Source organism: Notolepis coatsorum (genome assembly GCF_963971535.1).
Source record: "Notolepis coatsorum genome assembly, chromosome: 7".
In the NCBI taxonomy this organism is placed as follows: domain Eukaryota; kingdom Metazoa; phylum Chordata; class Actinopteri; order Aulopiformes; family Paralepididae; genus Notolepis; species Notolepis coatsorum.
Genome location: NC_140171.1, coordinates 153,881,000 through 153,898,030, shown reverse-complemented (window position 1 = coordinate 153,898,030; position 17,031 = coordinate 153,881,000). Strand labels below are relative to the sequence as shown.

At 44.2% G+C, this 17,031-nt stretch overlaps 1 protein-coding gene across 1 annotated transcript; it reads right to left on the bottom strand.

Annotated features, from left to right (window-relative positions):
• Positions 1 to 760: 760 nt before the first annotated feature.
• On the bottom strand, positions 761 to 2,736 carry LOC311231456 (hemagglutinin/amebocyte aggregation factor-like). Its single transcript, XM_084318056.1, has 5 exons — positions 2,581 to 2,736; positions 2,353 to 2,443; positions 1,843 to 2,028; positions 1,512 to 1,661; positions 761 to 1,320 (listed from the first exon to the last, which is right to left on the bottom strand). Exons 1-5 carry the CDS (start codon positions 2,660 to 2,662, stop codon positions 1,275 to 1,277), a joined length of 555 nt encoding a protein of 184 aa, XP_084174182.1. The 5' UTR covers positions 2,663 to 2,736; the 3' UTR covers positions 761 to 1,274.
• Between the last annotated feature and the right edge of the window lie 14,295 nt (positions 2,737 to 17,031).

Genomic DNA, 17,031 nt, shown 5'->3' with positions numbered 1-17,031 from the left:
TTGTAACAAAGTACAATTACTCAAGTACTTTACACCCCTGGTTTTGCCAAAGATAAGAGGGTGTCTAGAAGGCATCCATGTTACAGCAGGCTACCTGTGACAACAGAAGAAGAACGCTCTGTGGATGTTACATTACAGCAGGCTACCTGTGACAACAGAAGAAGAACGCTCTGTGGATGTTACATTACAGCAGGCTACCTGTGACAACAGAAGAAGAACGCTCTGTGGATGTTACATTTGTGGAATCCTCGAAAAACCTAGAGGATGTCTTGGCAGCTTAATAAATTCCTGCCATTACAAACACATTTGGTAAACAGCCTTATGGACCGAGCACTTCAAACGACAGATGTTTGATTATTTATTATTATTGTTTATTTAACTTCACAAATATGAACCAATTGCATTTAGAGGGCGTGTGGATTGGGGTGGTTCCTATATTGAATAGTTAAAAGATTAGGAAACACATGTACGATATTGTCTTTTCAAATCCATCAAAAGGGGAAAAATGGCAACAACGTGTGTTTCACCAATCACAATCAAATAAATTAGATGATAGCATAAAGATAATGGCTAGCGTACTCTGGTTGAAGGACACACCCGGGCAAGAAGGGGGAGCAATCGGTGGTTTGTAGCATAATTGTTCACGTCTCATCACAGATTATGTGCTTGTATGTCAATATTCTCCTACAATGCAGGGGATCTTCTGTCCTTTGTGGGATACATTAATACAATTTGAAATGATTTAACTCGACACACCATGACCAATGCATGCTATGATATGTCTTTTAATTTTCTATTCATAAAACCAACACCAGTTACAAGACCGAATGATTACATGGAAGACAATACTCATATTGATCACCCTAATCCCACAACCAACGTAGCGTAATCTCAGACAGAGTAGAATGTGTGGATTAAAGATATACTGACACGACACAGTGTAAGTTCTCTCTCTGCAGTACAAAACCAACGTAGGTTAAAGAATGTTATTGTTTGTTAAAGAACGCTGGAATGTCAAATCAAACGTCTGCTCAGAGACCATACAGCCGGATATACTGCTTCGAGTAAAAGCAGATTGAGCTGATTGAAGTATACCTCTAAAAAACCTTTAACATGGATGATAAAAAGGTTGGTCCACCTCTAATGCATGAGCACGTTATGCAGTTGTGAAGACTGATATATAATTATACAGACATGATATATGATGACTGTATATCAGTGTTTTCCCAGGGAACAGGAAGACACACTGTATTCACTCTGTGTGGGCTGGTGACTTAGCACGCCCTCAGTCTGCAGTATCTGAAAACCCAGCGGCGGTCACTGCAAAGGAAAAACAAGCACTTATTACCACATAGGAAAATGCATGCTAAAACATTGGGATAGAATAGCCTCATCAGTTGTTTGATCATTATTAGGATTAAAAAAATTGCTTTGCATACGTCAAGAGGTGTAGTACTTGAACAATATATAATACTATAGGCTGTAATGAAGTAATAATGTTCTATCCTTACTAGCCATTGAAATAACTCCTCTTCACAGCGGTAAGGTAGTTGCCACCTGGGACATACCACTGATAATGCTCATGCCAGGAACCAATATATGGAGTGTTGTAACACTCGTAGGTGCAACGTTTTGGAACTGAACAGCAGTAGAATCTCCACCTAATTGGAACAAATTATGTAAACAAGTGAAACATGGATTTAGTGATACATGCCTCCCACCCCCTTCCACACAAACACAATCATACACAAACACACACACACACACACAATTGATGTAAAAAACGCAATTGTTCATGTTATAGGGTACGTCACAAAAAAAACATTGAAAATAAAAACTCACTTCCTGTCCTTGGTTTTGGGGTCGTACTGACTGTACACGCCGGCCATCACACCGTTGTCGTCACATTTGATTTCTTTGGAGTCTGTCAGCGCCAGCCACGTGCATGTTGGACACGTGCCAACAGGAAAGGTGCGCTTGCAACCAAAATCCCACCGGCGATCTCTTTTAGTATGTCCACTGTAATGGCTAAAAGAAAAAGACGAGAAAAGAAAAACATTGAAAGTTGAAATATCTCAACAACTTTTCATTTTGACTTGCAGAATGCTCCACTGATGCACCACCACATACATGTTTGATTCATAATAACGGATGAACTGGAGCCGAAGCTGGTGAATGAAGTTACAGAATTTCTTCTAGCATTTTATCTTTACCCTAAATCAGAGTATGCATCTTTATTTACACTGCAGGCCTTTCTAACAGTTATTTAAACATCTAAAAGCAACCCTTTATTTATTAATTTAATTTTTTTTCTTTTTTTACATTGGATAAATGAACGGCTATACGTCTTACCTGGCCACAGAGGAGAAAGACTCTCCAATCGGACATTGACGAAGCAACACTTCAGTAAAGTCATTGTCCCATGCTGCGGTTTTGTGTCCCGCTAATGAAGACAAATGAGTAGACGCTGGATTAGAGGTAACAAGACATGGAATCCATACATAACATAATGGCCCTGTTTGAAGCAATAGTCAGAGAAAAGCCACTGTACAGTAATGCATGACACGTCTGTGTTCTTACCTGTCAAAAGGACGAGGAGCAGAAAGAGTGGAATCATGTCTTCACACCAAGCCCTGCACACAAGGTGCCTTGATGGACACATGACCAGGGATTTATACTTTTTTTGAACAAGGAAGATGGCAGCGTGCCAGGAATAGAGAATTTTACACTTGGCTTCACGTGTGATATTTGGAATGGAGAAGCACAAGGTGTTTAAGTTTAAAAGTTTCTTTATTAGTTGTCATACAGAAATACAGAATACTTTTGCATGATATGCTTCTTTCTGTTTTTCTCCTGAGAGTGTGCTAGATAAAATAACAAGATAGTATAAAATAAGTATAATATAAGTATAAAATAGAAAGTGAAGTATGTAAACAAGTGTAAACAAACAAAAATTTTCAATATACATATATACAGTATATGTACAGTCTATACCAGGGGTGGGCAATTATTTTTCCCAGGGGGCCGAATGAGCAACTGAAAATATGTTGGAGGGCCGGGCCAAAATTCCAAACTCAATTATGCATAATATACATTTTATTTCTATATAAAAAGCAGTAAATGGCATTGTTTTGACCCCTGGTAAGAGTGTATGTTATTATTTGGCAATTAAAAGGTGAGGTTAGCTTTCAAAAATATCATTTATTCAAATAGAATTTATTTCCAAAATTATAAACAATATGTGAAACATTAATAACAAAGGGCATTTTGAGTTTCATATACTATTGAAACAAGGATTTTCTTAGCTTTCTAAAGACATGACATTTTTACTTTACATGCCTATATTAAAAATGTTATGTTTTCAGAACTGTGCAAAAAAAGATAAAAAAAAGATCAAGTGTCCCATTTCACTTGTTATATTTCCACATTTTAGTGTTCTTCAGTTCTTTTTTTTTTTTCATTCAGTGTGAGAAATCCAGTCTCTGTTGAGCTTTAACAAGTCCATCAAAGTCAGGTTGCATGTCTGAGGTGGAGATGCGAAGCACAGCTGCCAGATGTTCATCAGTGAGAGAGGATCTGTACCTGGACTTGGTAAACGTCATGACTGAAAATGTCTGTTCACATATGTAGGTGGATCCAAAGAGAACCAACATCTTCTGAGCATGTCTCCTCATGTTTGGAAAGTTCTCCTCCTTGAGAGCAGAGTAGAGCTCTAGCAGTGATGCTGACTTAAAGTGCTCTTTCAGTAGTGAGACTGCAGGTCAATGAGTTCAAGCTGAACAACTATCAACACTGCAGGTAAAGGGAGAGGAAACCAGCTGCATTTCATCCTCAACCTTTTTGAAATCTTGAAAACGCCTTGAAAATTCATCATGCAGTGCTCCCAACATGAGTGAGTACCTGTGCCGGTGATCAGCTGATGGTTTGACTTCTTTCAGGGTTTTCATGTGTTTGAGATTGTTGCTGCCTAGTTGCCTTGAAATTAATTGCAACTTTGTCATGAAGGCTTTCACATGGCTATGCATTTCATGAGCAAAAATGCCCTTGCCCTGCAGTTGTGTGTTCAGCAGGGATGGGTACCGTTCACATTTGAACCGATACGGTACCGGTACCTGTGAATCGATACCGGTACCCAACGGTACCTTTTTTCTGTACTTTAGTCTCTAAAAATGTAATCTACCTACCTCAGTTGTGAAAAAAAAATCCAAACTTCAAATAACCACACTTTCGACCGTTTTCGGCTTGTCCCGACTGCTTTGTTGTTGAATCAAGTCAAATCCTAGGTAAGCGTATATTGTGCGTGTGAACGTTGACATGAAAAGAAAAAAGTAAAAGAAAAAAAAAAAAATATATATATATATATATATATATATATATAAAAAGTTTAAATAAAAATGATTTATTATCATGAAATCTTTCGCGGGCCGGTCAGAATCATCCCGCGGGCCGTATCCGGTCCGCGGGCCGTACAATGCCCAGGTCTGGTCTATACAATGCAGATACAGTACAGTGTAGAAATGGTGAGGTATAGCTTAGCTTGTGGTGCCACCTTGTGGTGGTGAGGTGCAATGAGGTGCATGAGATTGATGTGCAGATCTCCTTACCAATAAATATAAAGTGTGTTAGTGTCTAAAGTGTGTAAAGTGGGTGCTACAGTGTGTTGTTTATTTAAAGTGAGTGTGTGCGTGTGGATGTGTGTGCTGTGGTAGTATTTGATGGTTTGTTATTATTCATTGACCATCCTGATGGCCTGGGGATAGAAGCTCCTTCTGAGTCTCTCTGTGCTTGCCATGAGACTCCGGTATCGCTTGCCTGACCGCAGCAGTTCAAAGAGGCAGTTGTTTGGGTGGCTGGGGTTTTTGATTATTCTCTTAGCCTTACCCATGCAGCGCTTGTTGTAAATGTCTTGGAGAGTGGGAAGCCCCCCTCCAATTGTCCGTTCGGCTGAACGGTCCACTCTCTGTAGTCTGCTACGGTCTTGTGCAGTGCTATTCCCAAACCAGGAGGTGATATTGCCAGTCAGGATGCTCTCTATTGTGCATGAGTAGAAGTTCTTGAGGATCTTCTGACTCACTTGGAACTTCCTTAGGCGCCTAAGGAAGTAGAGGCGTTGTCGTGCCTTCTTGATAACACTGTCAATGTGTGTGGTCCATGTCAAGTCCTCGGATATGTGGACTCCGAGGTACTTAAAACTGTTCACTCTGTCAACCGGTGCCCCGTTGATGCTGAGGGGGCTGTAGTCCCTGACCCCCGACCTCCTAAAGTCCACAATCTTTTGTTTTGCTGACGTTCAGGGAGAGGCTGTTCTCTTGACACCATCCCGCTAGAACCTTTACCTCTTCCAGATAGGCCCTCTCGTCGTTTGCAGAGATCAGGCCCACCACTACTGTGTCATCAGCCAATTTGATGATTGTGTTGTTGTTCCGCTGTGCCACACAGTCATGTGTGTACAGGGAGTAGAGGAGGGGACTCAGAACACAGCCCTGGGGGGCCCCTATGTTGAGAGTGATGGATGAGGAGGTGCAGTTGCCTGCTCTCACCACCTGGGGTCTGCCCGTCAGGAAGTCCAAGACCCACTGGCAGAGGTCATAGTTCAAGCCCAGGTCCCTGAGCTTGGCTATGAGTTTGGAGGGGACTATGGTATTGAATGCTGAGCTGTAGTCGATGAATAGCATTCTCACATAGTTCCCCTGTCTCTTGTCCAGGTGTGATGCTGCTGTGTGCAGCACATGGGCTATGGCGTCCTCCGTGGACCTGTTGGGGCGGTATGCAAATTGCAGGGGGTCCAGGTTGATGGGGAGGGAGGAACAGATGTAGCCCTTCACTAGCTTCTCAAAGCACATCATGGCTATGGAGGTGAGAGCTACAGGGCGGTAGTCATTGAGGCAAGTGGGCTTGGATTTTTTGGGTACAGGGATAATGGTAGACTTCTTCAGACAGGTGGGGATGACAGCCTGTTCTAAGGACAGGTTAAATATGTCAGTGAATACCAGGGCCAGTTGGTCGGCACAGACTTTTAGGACGCACCCGGGGATACCATCCGGTCCTGCTGCCTTCCTGATATTCACTTTCTTAAAGGTCCTCCTCACCTCATGTTCTGTTATCCTGAACACTGAGTCTCCATCGGCAGTGGCCCCCCCTTCCATTGCAGTGGTTTGTATGCTGGTGATGTTATTCACAGCCTCAAACCTTGCATAGAAGGTATTGAGATCATTTGCCAATTTCCCTGTTCAGCTTGAGGGAGGTGCCTTTGTAATCTGTCATCGTTCTGAGGCCCTGCCACATACCTTGTGGACTTCAGGAGGTCGGGGGTCAAGGACTACAGCCCCCTCAGCATCGACGGGGCACCGGTTGAGAGAGTCAACAGCTTTAAGTACCTCGGAGCCTACATATCCGAGGACTTGACTTGGACCACACACATTGACAGTGTTGTGAAGAAGGCACGACAACGCCTCTACTTCCTCAGGCGCCTAAGGAAGTTCCAAGTCAGTCAGAAGATCCTTAAGAACTTCTACTCATGTACAATAGAGAGCATCTTGACCGGCAACATCACCTCCTGGTTTGGGAATAGCACTGCACAAGACCGAAGCAGACTACAAAGAGTGACACGTTCAGCCGAACGCACAATTGGAGGGGGGCTCCCCACCCTCCAGAACATTTACAACAAGCGTTGCAAGGGCAAGGCTAAGAGAATCATTAAAGACTCCAGTCACCCGAACAACTGCCTCTTTGAACTGCTGCGGTCAGGCAAGCGATACCGGAGTCTCAAGGCGAGCACAGAAAGACTCAGAAGAAGCTTCTATCCCCAGGCCATCAGGCTGCTAAACGAACAATGAACACTACACAACAACAACCACCAAACGCACATAGCACACACATCCACACGCACACACTCACTTTAAACAAACACACTGTAGCACCCACTCCACACACTTTATAGCACACACCCACTTTAAACAAACACACTGTAGCACCCACTCCCCACACTTTATATTTATTGATGAAGGATTGCACTACAACTCGTACACCTTACTGTAAATTGTACCTAAATTGTACCTCATCCCATTTCTGCTTTGCACTATATAGTACTGTACATTAGTACACTGCATAGTATTGTATATTATATGGTAACTCAGAACATTGTACATATGTCTATACCGTACACTGTGACCTCATTTTCTTCTTCTAAATTACATGCTATACTATGTTATTTGATACTATCTTGTCTAGCACAGTCTCTGGAGCGTAACAGTAAGAAGCATTTTGTATGAAAGTATTCTGTACTTCTGTATGACACCTATTAAAGAAACTTGAAACCTCTAGAGTCAGTTCAATTTTATCCCTGTAGCGCCATTTTGCCTCTATTACTGTCCTCCTTACGTTGTATCTCACCACCTTGTGGTCATTCATGTTGCCTGTCACAAGCCCGTCGTTGTATGCTGAGGTGCACGCTTTCAGAGCCTCACGGACGGATTTGTCTACCCAGGGTGGCACGAGAGATTGGATTATGTGGGGTGATCAACAACTTTATTATCCAGGGCATGTTATTATGAGTATGTATGTTCTTCTACAGAAATGCCCTGCTACATTACAGTTAGGAGCTGCCCAGTACATCACAGTCTGTTGACCACTAGGAGCTGCCCAGTACATCACAGTCTGTTGACCACTAGGAGCTGCCCAGTACATCACAGTCTGTTGACCACTAGGAGCTGCCCAGTACAAGCAGTGTTCTACTGTTGACCACTAGGAGCTGTCCAGTACAACCACAGTCTGTTGACCACTAGGAGCTGTCCAGTACAACCACAGTCTGTTGACCACTAGGAGCTGCCCAGTACAAACACAGTTTGTTGACCACTAGGAGCTGCCCAGTACAAGCAGTATTCTACTGTTTACCACTAGGAGCTGCCCAGTACAACCACAGTCTTCTACTGTTGACCACTAGGAGCTGCCCAGTACAACCACAGTATTCTACTGTTGACTTTTCTTGCAATTGAGCCAATTTTCCTTAGGTACGGTTTTGAGGTGTGTGTTCAACAGAATGTAGTATCAAAAACACATTCACAAAAAGTATGGGTTACTGAATGCTGAACTGCACTATTATAATCACTAAGCCAGACCTTACCTGTGTCCCTGTATCACTTGTCTCTGCTGCCCTTTGATAAAAAAAAAACCTCCCTATGTCCATTTTCCTTTGTTTTTGGGCATATTTCAGTTAGTCACAGCAAAAGTCACCTAGTAAAAGTGAGATAATTGACAATATCAAAACATGCTAGGGCTGTACCGAATAGTTCGAAGCTTCGTTCATAATGTTGACATTCGAATTCTAAGTCAACATAAAAAATTGTAAAAAAAAAATAAAAAATTTTTTTTTTTACATTTTTATTTGCCAAGGTATGGCGAGTGCCATACCAAATGGACGCCCCTGCTGTTGACCACTAGGCGCTGCCCAGTACAACCACAGTCTGTTGACCACTAGGAGCTGCCCAGTACAACCACAGTCTTCTACTGTTGACCACTAGGAGCTGCCCAGTACAAGCACAGTCTGTTGACCACTAGGAGCTGCCCAGTACAACCACAGTCTGACACTGTTGACCACTAGGAGCTGCCCAGTACAAGCACAGTCTGTTGACCACTAGGAGCTGCCCAGTACAACCACAGTCTGACACTGTTGACCACTAGGAGCTGCCCAGTACAACCACAGTCTGATGCTGTTGACCACTAGGAGCTGCCCAGTACAACCACAGTCTTCTACTGTTGACCACTAGGAGCTGCCCAGTACAACCACAGTCTTCTACTGTTGACCACTAGTAGCTGCCCAGTACAACCACAGTCTTCTACTGTTGACCACTAGGAGCTGCCCAGTACAACCACAGTCTTCTACTGTTGACCACTAGGAGCTGCCCAGTACAACCACAGTCTTCTACTGTTGACCACTAGGAATTGCAACAACAACGACAAGCAGCAATCCTCACTTAACACTTTAACAGGGAAACGCATCATAAGAAGTATGAAAATGTCCAAAAATAAAAGGTTGGTGACAAAAACCAGGCCAATGAAAAGAGTAACTGTGAGAGGGAGAGACGAGGATGCAGGCCTGTATGTGTGTCTGTGTGTAGCTGGCAGCTCCTAGTGGGATATATACGCTAGTTGCTTTTTTTTGCAGATCAAGTCAATTTGTTGATTAGTTGTTGCAGCCCTATTGTTTATAATTTTCCAAAACAAAACTCATTATCTTACAAACTTTGTAAAACCAGAGACAATCTTCACTGAAACATTTATTGACCCTGGTACTGTGCATGACATCAGTACGAGGAAGCTGCCAGGTCAATATTCCTGGAACAGGGAAGTACACTTAATTAAAGATTACTGGCATTTATACTTTTGTACAAGGAAGATGGCAGCGTGCCAGGAACAGAGCTTCACGTGTGATGTTTGGAATGGAGAAAAACAAGGTGGCACGAGAGATTGGATGATGTGGGGTGATCAACAACTTTATTATCCAGGGCATGTTTTTATGAGTATGTATGTTCTTCTACAGAAATGCCCTGCTACATTACAGTTAGGAGCTGCCCAGTACATCACAGTCTGTTGACCACTAGGAGCTGCCCAGTACATCACAGTCTGTTGACCACTAGGAGCTGCCCAGTACATCACAGTCTGTTGACCACTAGGAGCTGCAAAGTACATCACAGTCTGTTGACCACTAGGAACTGCCAAGTACATCACAGTCTGTTGACCACTAGGAGCTGCCCAGTACATCACAGTCTGTTGACCACTAGGAGCTGCCCAGTACATCACAGTCTGTTGACCACTAGGAGCTGCCCAGTACAACCACAGTCTTCTACTGTTGACCACTAGGAGCTGCCCAGTACAAGCACAGTCTTCTACTGTTGACCACTAGGAGCTGCCCAGTACATCACAGTCTGTTGACCACTAGGAAGTGCCCAGTACATCACAGTCTGTTGACCACTAGGAGCTGCCCAGTACATCACAGTCTGTTGACCACTAACAGCCAGGGCAGGGCCGTAGCCAGGGTTTAGAAATTAGGGAAGTCCAGTTATTTTTTTGGTACCAGACCGGCCCACTATAATCGGTCGGACACCACCCACCAGTACACCATCCTTGCGGTCCCCTTAAATATGCGTACCTACTGTACTATTCCCCCAACCCACTACAAAGCTGGATAGTAAGTGCCATGGACAAGTGGACCAGTGTACTCACTCGCTCTTGGCTGAATCTTGTTTTGGGTGGTGATGTAAAACACCTGCATCATAGCAGGCTCAGGATGGGCAAAGTAGTCTATAGCCTGTTCATCCCTGTCTCTCTCCTCCACAACCTGGCTTGACTAGACATAAGGAGAGAGAGATGATTACAATTAACTGGTACATTCAGGTCCAGAATTGTTGGAATTCCCTGACAAAGATGTGCAAAAATCTGTACAATTTAAACAATACCATACTGGTAATGAGCAAATAGTTGTTTATTCAATTAATGCATGGAGCTGTTTCATCTTATTTCGTTACTGCTACTAACTACTCAGTTCATACAGATTTCAAGTATCCAAATATTAATGATGAATATTGCATAAGGTTTACACAGCCTCTTAGCCTGCGACAGCCCGCCGGCGGGAATTTTTTCGGACTTTTTGCAACCAGCACTTTGGCGACTCCTAGTGTCTCGGTGTGCATATTTTGTAATACAATATATATCGAATTGAAGGCTTATTTGTTGCCTGTCGATAGCGACAAAATCCGACAAAATCCGACAAAATCCGTTTAGCGGTTCTCGAGTTACATGCCGGTATTTGAGGCTTGTGCAAAGTACACGGTATTGCGCAAAATACCACTCCCGACTCAGGCTGCAGTATTTCCGTCAATCTAGATCCGATCTCGAAAATGATTGTGGATCGTTGTAGCCAATGAGTGTGGCGTCCAATGATACCCCATGTGGGGATGTGTGAATCAGTCTGTTGACCACTAGGAGCTGCCCAGTACAACCACAGTCTTTTACTGTTGACCACTAGGAGCTGCCCAGTACAACCACAGTCTTTTACTGTTGACCACTAGGAGCTGCCCAGTACAACCACAGTCTTCTACTGTTGACCACTACGAGCTGCCCAGTACAACCACAGTCTGTTGACCACTAGGAGCTGCCCAGTACAACCACAGTCTGGTGACCACTAGGAGCTGCCCAGTACAACCACAGTCTGTTGACCACTAGGAGCTGCCCAGTACAACCACAGTCTGTTGACCACTAGGAGCTGCCCAGTAGAACCACAGTCTGTTGACCACTAGGAGCTGCCCAGTACAACCACAGTCTGTTGACCACTAGGAGCTTCCCAGTACATCCACAGTCTGTTGACCACTAGGAGCTGCCCAGTACTACCACAGTCTTCTACTGTTGACCACTAGGAGCTGCCCAGTACAACCACAGTCTTCTACTGTTGACCACTATGAGCTGCCCAGTACAACCACAGTCTGTTGACCACTAGGAGCTGCCCAGTACAACCACAGTCTGTTGACCACTATGAGCTGCCCAGTATAACCACAGTCTTCTACTGTTGACCACTATGGGCTGCCCAGTACAACCACAGTCTGTTGACCACTAGGAGCTGCCCAGTACAACCACAGTCTGTTGACCACTAGGAGCTGCCCAGTACAACCACAGTCTGTTGACCACTATGAGCTGCCCAGTACAACCACAGTCTTCTACTGTTGACCACTAGGAGCTGCCCAGTACAACCACAGTCTGTTGACCACTAGGAGCTTCCCAGTACAACCACAGTCTGTTGACCACTAGGAGCTGCCCAGTACAACCACAGTCTGTTGACCATTAGGAGCTGCCCAGTACAACCACAGTCTTCTACTGTTGACCACTAGGAGCTGCCTAGTACAAGCAGTCTTCTACTGTTGACCACTAGGAGCTGCCCAGTACAACCACAGTATCCTACTGTTGACCATTAGGAGCTGCCCAGTACAACCACAGTCTGTTGACCACTAGGAGCTGCCCAGTACAACCACAATCTGACACTGTTGACCACTAGGAGCTGCCCAGTACAACCACAGTCTGACACTGTTGGCCACTAGGAGCTGCCCAGTACAACCACAGTCTGACACTGTTGACCACTAGGAGCTGCCCAGTACAACCACAGTCTTCTACTGTTGACCACTAGGAGCTGCCCAGTACATCACAGTCTGTTGACCATTAGGAGCTGCCCATTACAACCACAGTCTTCTACTGTTGACCACTAGGAGCTGCCCAGTACAAGCACAGTCTGTTGACCACTAGGAGCTGCCCAGTACAACCACAGTCTTCTACTGTTGACCACTAGGAGCTGCCCAGTACATCACAGTCTGTTGACCACTAGGAAGTGCCCAGTACATCACAGTCTGTTGACCACTAGGAGCTGCCCAGTACATCACAGTCTTCTACTGTTGACCACTAGGAGCTGCCCAGTACATCACAGTCTGTTGACCACTAGGAAGTGCCCAGTACATCACAGTCTGTTGACCACTAGGAGCTGCCCAGTACATCACAGTCTGTTGACCACTAACAGCCAGGGCAGGGCCGTAGCCAGGGTTTAGAAATGAGGGAAGTCCAGTTATTTTTTTGGTACCAGACCGGCCCACTATAATCGGTCGGACACCACCCACCAGTACACCATCCTTGCGGTCCCCTTAAATATGCGTACCTACTGTACTATTCCCCCAACCCTCTACAAAGCTGGATAGTAAGTGCCATGGACAAGTGGACCAGTGTACTCACTCGCTCTTGGCTGAATCTTGTTTTGGGTGGTGATGTAAAACACCTGCATCATAGCAGGCTCAGGATGGGCAAAGTAGTCTATAGCCTGTTCATCCCTGTCTCTCTCCTCCACAACCTGGCTTGACTAGACATAAGGAGAGAGAGATGATTACAATTAACTGGTACATTCAGGTCCAGAATTGTTGGAATTCCCTGACAAAGATGTGCAAAAAGCTGTACAATTTAAACAATACCATACTGGTAATGAGCAAATAGTTGTTTATTCAATTAATGCATGGAGCTGTTTCATCTTATTTCGTTTGCTACTAACTACTCAGTTCATACAGATTTCAAGTATCCAAATATTAATGATGAATATTGCATAAGGTTTACACAGCCTCTTAGCCTGCGACAGCCCGCCGGGCGGGACGTTTTTTGGACTTTTTGCAACCGGCACTTTGGCGACTCCTAGTGGCTCGTGTGCATATTTTGTAATACAATATATATCGAATTGAAGGCTTATTTGTTGCCTGTCGATAGCGACAAAATCCGACAAAATCCGACAAAATCCGTTTAGCGGTTCTCGAGTTACATGCCGGTATTTGAGGCTTGTGCAAAGTACACGGTATTGCGCAAAATACCACTCCTGACTCAGGCTGCAGTAGTTCCGTCAATCTAGATCCGATCTCGAAAATGATTGTGGATCGTTGTAGCCAATGAGTGTGGCGTCCAATGATACCCCATGTGGGGATGTGTGAATCAGTCTGTTGACCACTAGGAGCTGCCCAGTACAACCACAGTCTTTTACTGTTGACCACTAGGAGCTGCCCAGTACAACCACAGTCTTCTACTGTTGACCACTACAAGCTGCCCAGTACAACCACAGTCTGTTGACCACTAGGAGCTGCCCAGTACAACCACAGTCTGTTGACCACTAGGAGCTGCCCAGTACAACCACAGTATGTTGACCACTAGGAGCTGCCCAGTACAACCACAGTCTTCTACTGTTTACCACTAAGAGCTGCCCAGTAGAACCACAGTCTGTTGACCACTAGGAGCTGCCCAGTACAACCACAGTCTGTTGACCACTAGGAGCTGCCCAGTACAACCACAGTCTGTTGACCACTAGGAGCTGCCCAGTACTACCACAGTCTTCTACTGTTGACCACTAGGAGCTGCCCAGTACAACCACAGTCTTCTACTGTTGACCACTATGAGCTGCCCAGTACAACCACAGTCTGTTGACCACTAGGAGCTGCCCAGTACAACCACAGTCTGTTGACCACTAGGAGCTGCCCAGTACAACCACAGTCTGTTGACCACTAGGAGCTGCCCAGTACAACCACAGTCTTCTACTGTTGACCACTAGGAGCTGCCCAGTACAACCACAGTCTGTTGACCACTAGGAGCTGCCCAGTACAACCACAGTCTGTTGACCACTAGGAGCTGCCCAGTACAACCACAGTCTGTTGACCATTAGGAGCTGCCCAGTACAACCACAGTCTTCTACTGTTGACCACTAGGAGCTGCCCAGTACAAGCAGTCTTCTACTGTTGACCACTAGGAGCTGCCCAGTACAACCACAGTATCCTACTGTTGACCACTAGGAGCTGCCCAGTACAACCACAGTCTGTTGACCACTAGGAGCTGCCCAGTACAACCACAGTCTGACACTGTTGGCCACTAGGAGCTGCCCAGTACAACCACAGTCTGACACTGTTGACCACTAGGAGCTGCCCAGTACAACCACAGTCTTCTACTGTTGACCACTAGGAGCTGCCCAGTACAACCACAGTCTTCTACTGTTGACCACTAGGAGCTGCCCAGTACAACCACAGTCTTCTACTGTTGACCACTAGGAATTGCAACGACAAGCAGCCATCCTCACTTAACACTTTAACAGGGAAACGCATCATAAGAAGTATGAAAAAAATAAAAGGTTGGTGACAAAAACCAGGCCAATGAAAAGAGTAAATGTGAGAGGGAGAGACGAGGATGCAGGCCTGTATGTATGTGTTATGTGTGAGGGCTGTATGTTTGTGCCTTGATCAGGCGCTCCTAGTGCGATGTGTCTTGTTGTCTAGATGTAGTTCTCTGTCGTGGTTCTGTAGTCTGTAGCTGTACCCATTTGTAATTAACCCAGGTGTGTCTTGTCTCGTCATGCCCTCATGTATAAGTATGGTAACACTTTATAATAACACTCAGTTATAAGACCTTTATAAGGTATTTGTATGGGGGTAGATTTCTATCAAAAATAAACAAACGCAAAAGGAGAATCCACAATCGTAAAAACAATCCACACACACACACCTCTCAATTTGTGTTTCATAAATCATAAAAACACGCTTGATCTGCTTAGATTTACGTACGGAATTCTAAAAACACGCTTGATCTGCTTAGATTTACGTACGGAATTCTAAAAACACGCTTGATCTGCTTAGATTTACCTATGGAATTCTAAGGACACGCTTGATCTGCTTGGAGTTACGTACGTAATTTTGAGACAAATATTTCGCTGTTTTCCCCGCGTGGATTCGTGTGTGAAGCTTCTTCTTCTTCGGCGCTACCGAACACGGCCCGAGGTCTATCAAAAATAAACAAACGCAAAAGTAGAATCCACAATCGTAAAAACGATCCACACACACACACACCTCTCAATTTGTGTTTCATAAATCATAAAAACACGCTTGATCTGCTTAGATTTACGCACGGAATTCTAAAAACACGCTTGATCTGCTTGGAGTTACGCACGGAATTTTTAGACAAATATTTCGCTGTTTTTACTCGTGTGGATTCGTGTGTGAAGCTTCTTCTTCTTCGGCGCTACCGAACACGGCCCGAGGTGTGTTCGGCTCATGAGCGCTACCAGTGGTCAAAATCGCACATTATCTGAACCAAAAGTCAGTGAATGGAGCACACTGTAATGGAGCAAGGTGCCAGGAACCAACAAGCTGGATGGGTAAGTACAGTATATGATGGGCAAACTAACTGAAATTATTTCTAAGTATTTAATAGGGTATATGAATACCTACATTGGTAGGTTCAGCTAGCTAATTGTGTAGCATGCAGGTGTAGCCCACGATAACTGTATGAAACACAAAATTCATACAATGACAAACGAACATCTACCATGCCTGATGAATACAAATTTTAAACATTTAGTTGACTGCTGCATGTTCATCAACTCCTCTGAGATAAATGGGGACACAAGGCTCCTTATGCAATAAGTTAAAGCTAATTACCTTAGCATATTTGACATGTACTGTACGGTGTCATGTACAGTAACTGACTTATGTTTAATCAATACAAATAGAACAAATAATATTGCATATATTTAGCATTTTTAGATTAGATTTGGATTATTATATTATATAGTGTAACTTTATTGTAGTAGTCAGGGGGCCAACACTGATATTGCAACTTAAGTAATCGCTTTTGGGTAGAAGCTGTCAACCTATCCAGTATTCATGTTTAACCCCTTGACATATGGACTAGCTATGTTGACATCTTTGAAAGTGATTTTTTGGGTCATTTAATCATTCTATCATTGTAAGTGGTAAAATCGGAAATTTGTTCACAATGCTGCCAAATTAGTGACAATTTGCCCTGTAATTTCTAACACTTTTGTAATATTATCCCTTAATATATCTCATGTGAAAGTATGATCTTAACTATTGATAAAAAAAAATCAACCAATGGTAAAACAATATCATAGCCTACCACATGGGGTGCTGTGGGTTGATGCAGCAAAAAACAGCAGCAATGTCAGTGAAGCAGAAGAGTTATACACTTCAAACTAATGGGTGGTAGGAAGTGGAGAAATGGAAGCAGCTTCAGCATGCTATGAGGAACTTGTGCTGAAAGTTGGGGAGATTCAAGATCTCCTTGTACAGTTTGACAAGGCCAATGAAGACAAGCCAACCTTTACCGTCTGGAGACAGTACATGGACCTTGTGTCTATTCTCCTTGCGTTCACCCGGGCACTGAGATGTGGTGATTGGAACCTGTACATGTCAGCCTTCAAGAGCATGATGCCTTGGTTTGCTGCGTATGATCACACCCATTACACAAGATGGGGTGCTGTGTTCATAGCAGACATGGAACAGCAGGCACAGACAGCACCAGAGGTCTACCAGGGCTTCCTAGATGGTGATTTTGTAGCCAAGGAGACCAAACACAGCTTCAACAAGGTGCCTTTCGGCCTTCGCCTTGAACACATCAATAAAACGGGAAAGGTTGCTGGAGAATTGATAGGCATCACTAGAAATGATCCAGCAATTGGTCCAT

Bases quoted from the DNA above. Each gene is read 5' to 3' on its own strand.
- LOC311231456 (XM_084318056.1), bottom strand. From the start codon at position 2,662: ATGTGTCCATCAAGGCACCTTGTGTGCAGGGCTTGGTGTGAAGACATG. The intron at 2,029-2,352 runs GTAAGACGTATA...TTTTTCTTTTAG, and splicing joins TCTTTCTCCTCTGTGGCCAG to CCATTACAGTGGACATACTA. The intron at 1,321-1,511 runs GTAAGGATAGAA...TTTCCTTTGCAG, and splicing joins AGGAGTTATTTCAATGGCTA to TGACCGCCGCTGGGTTTTCA.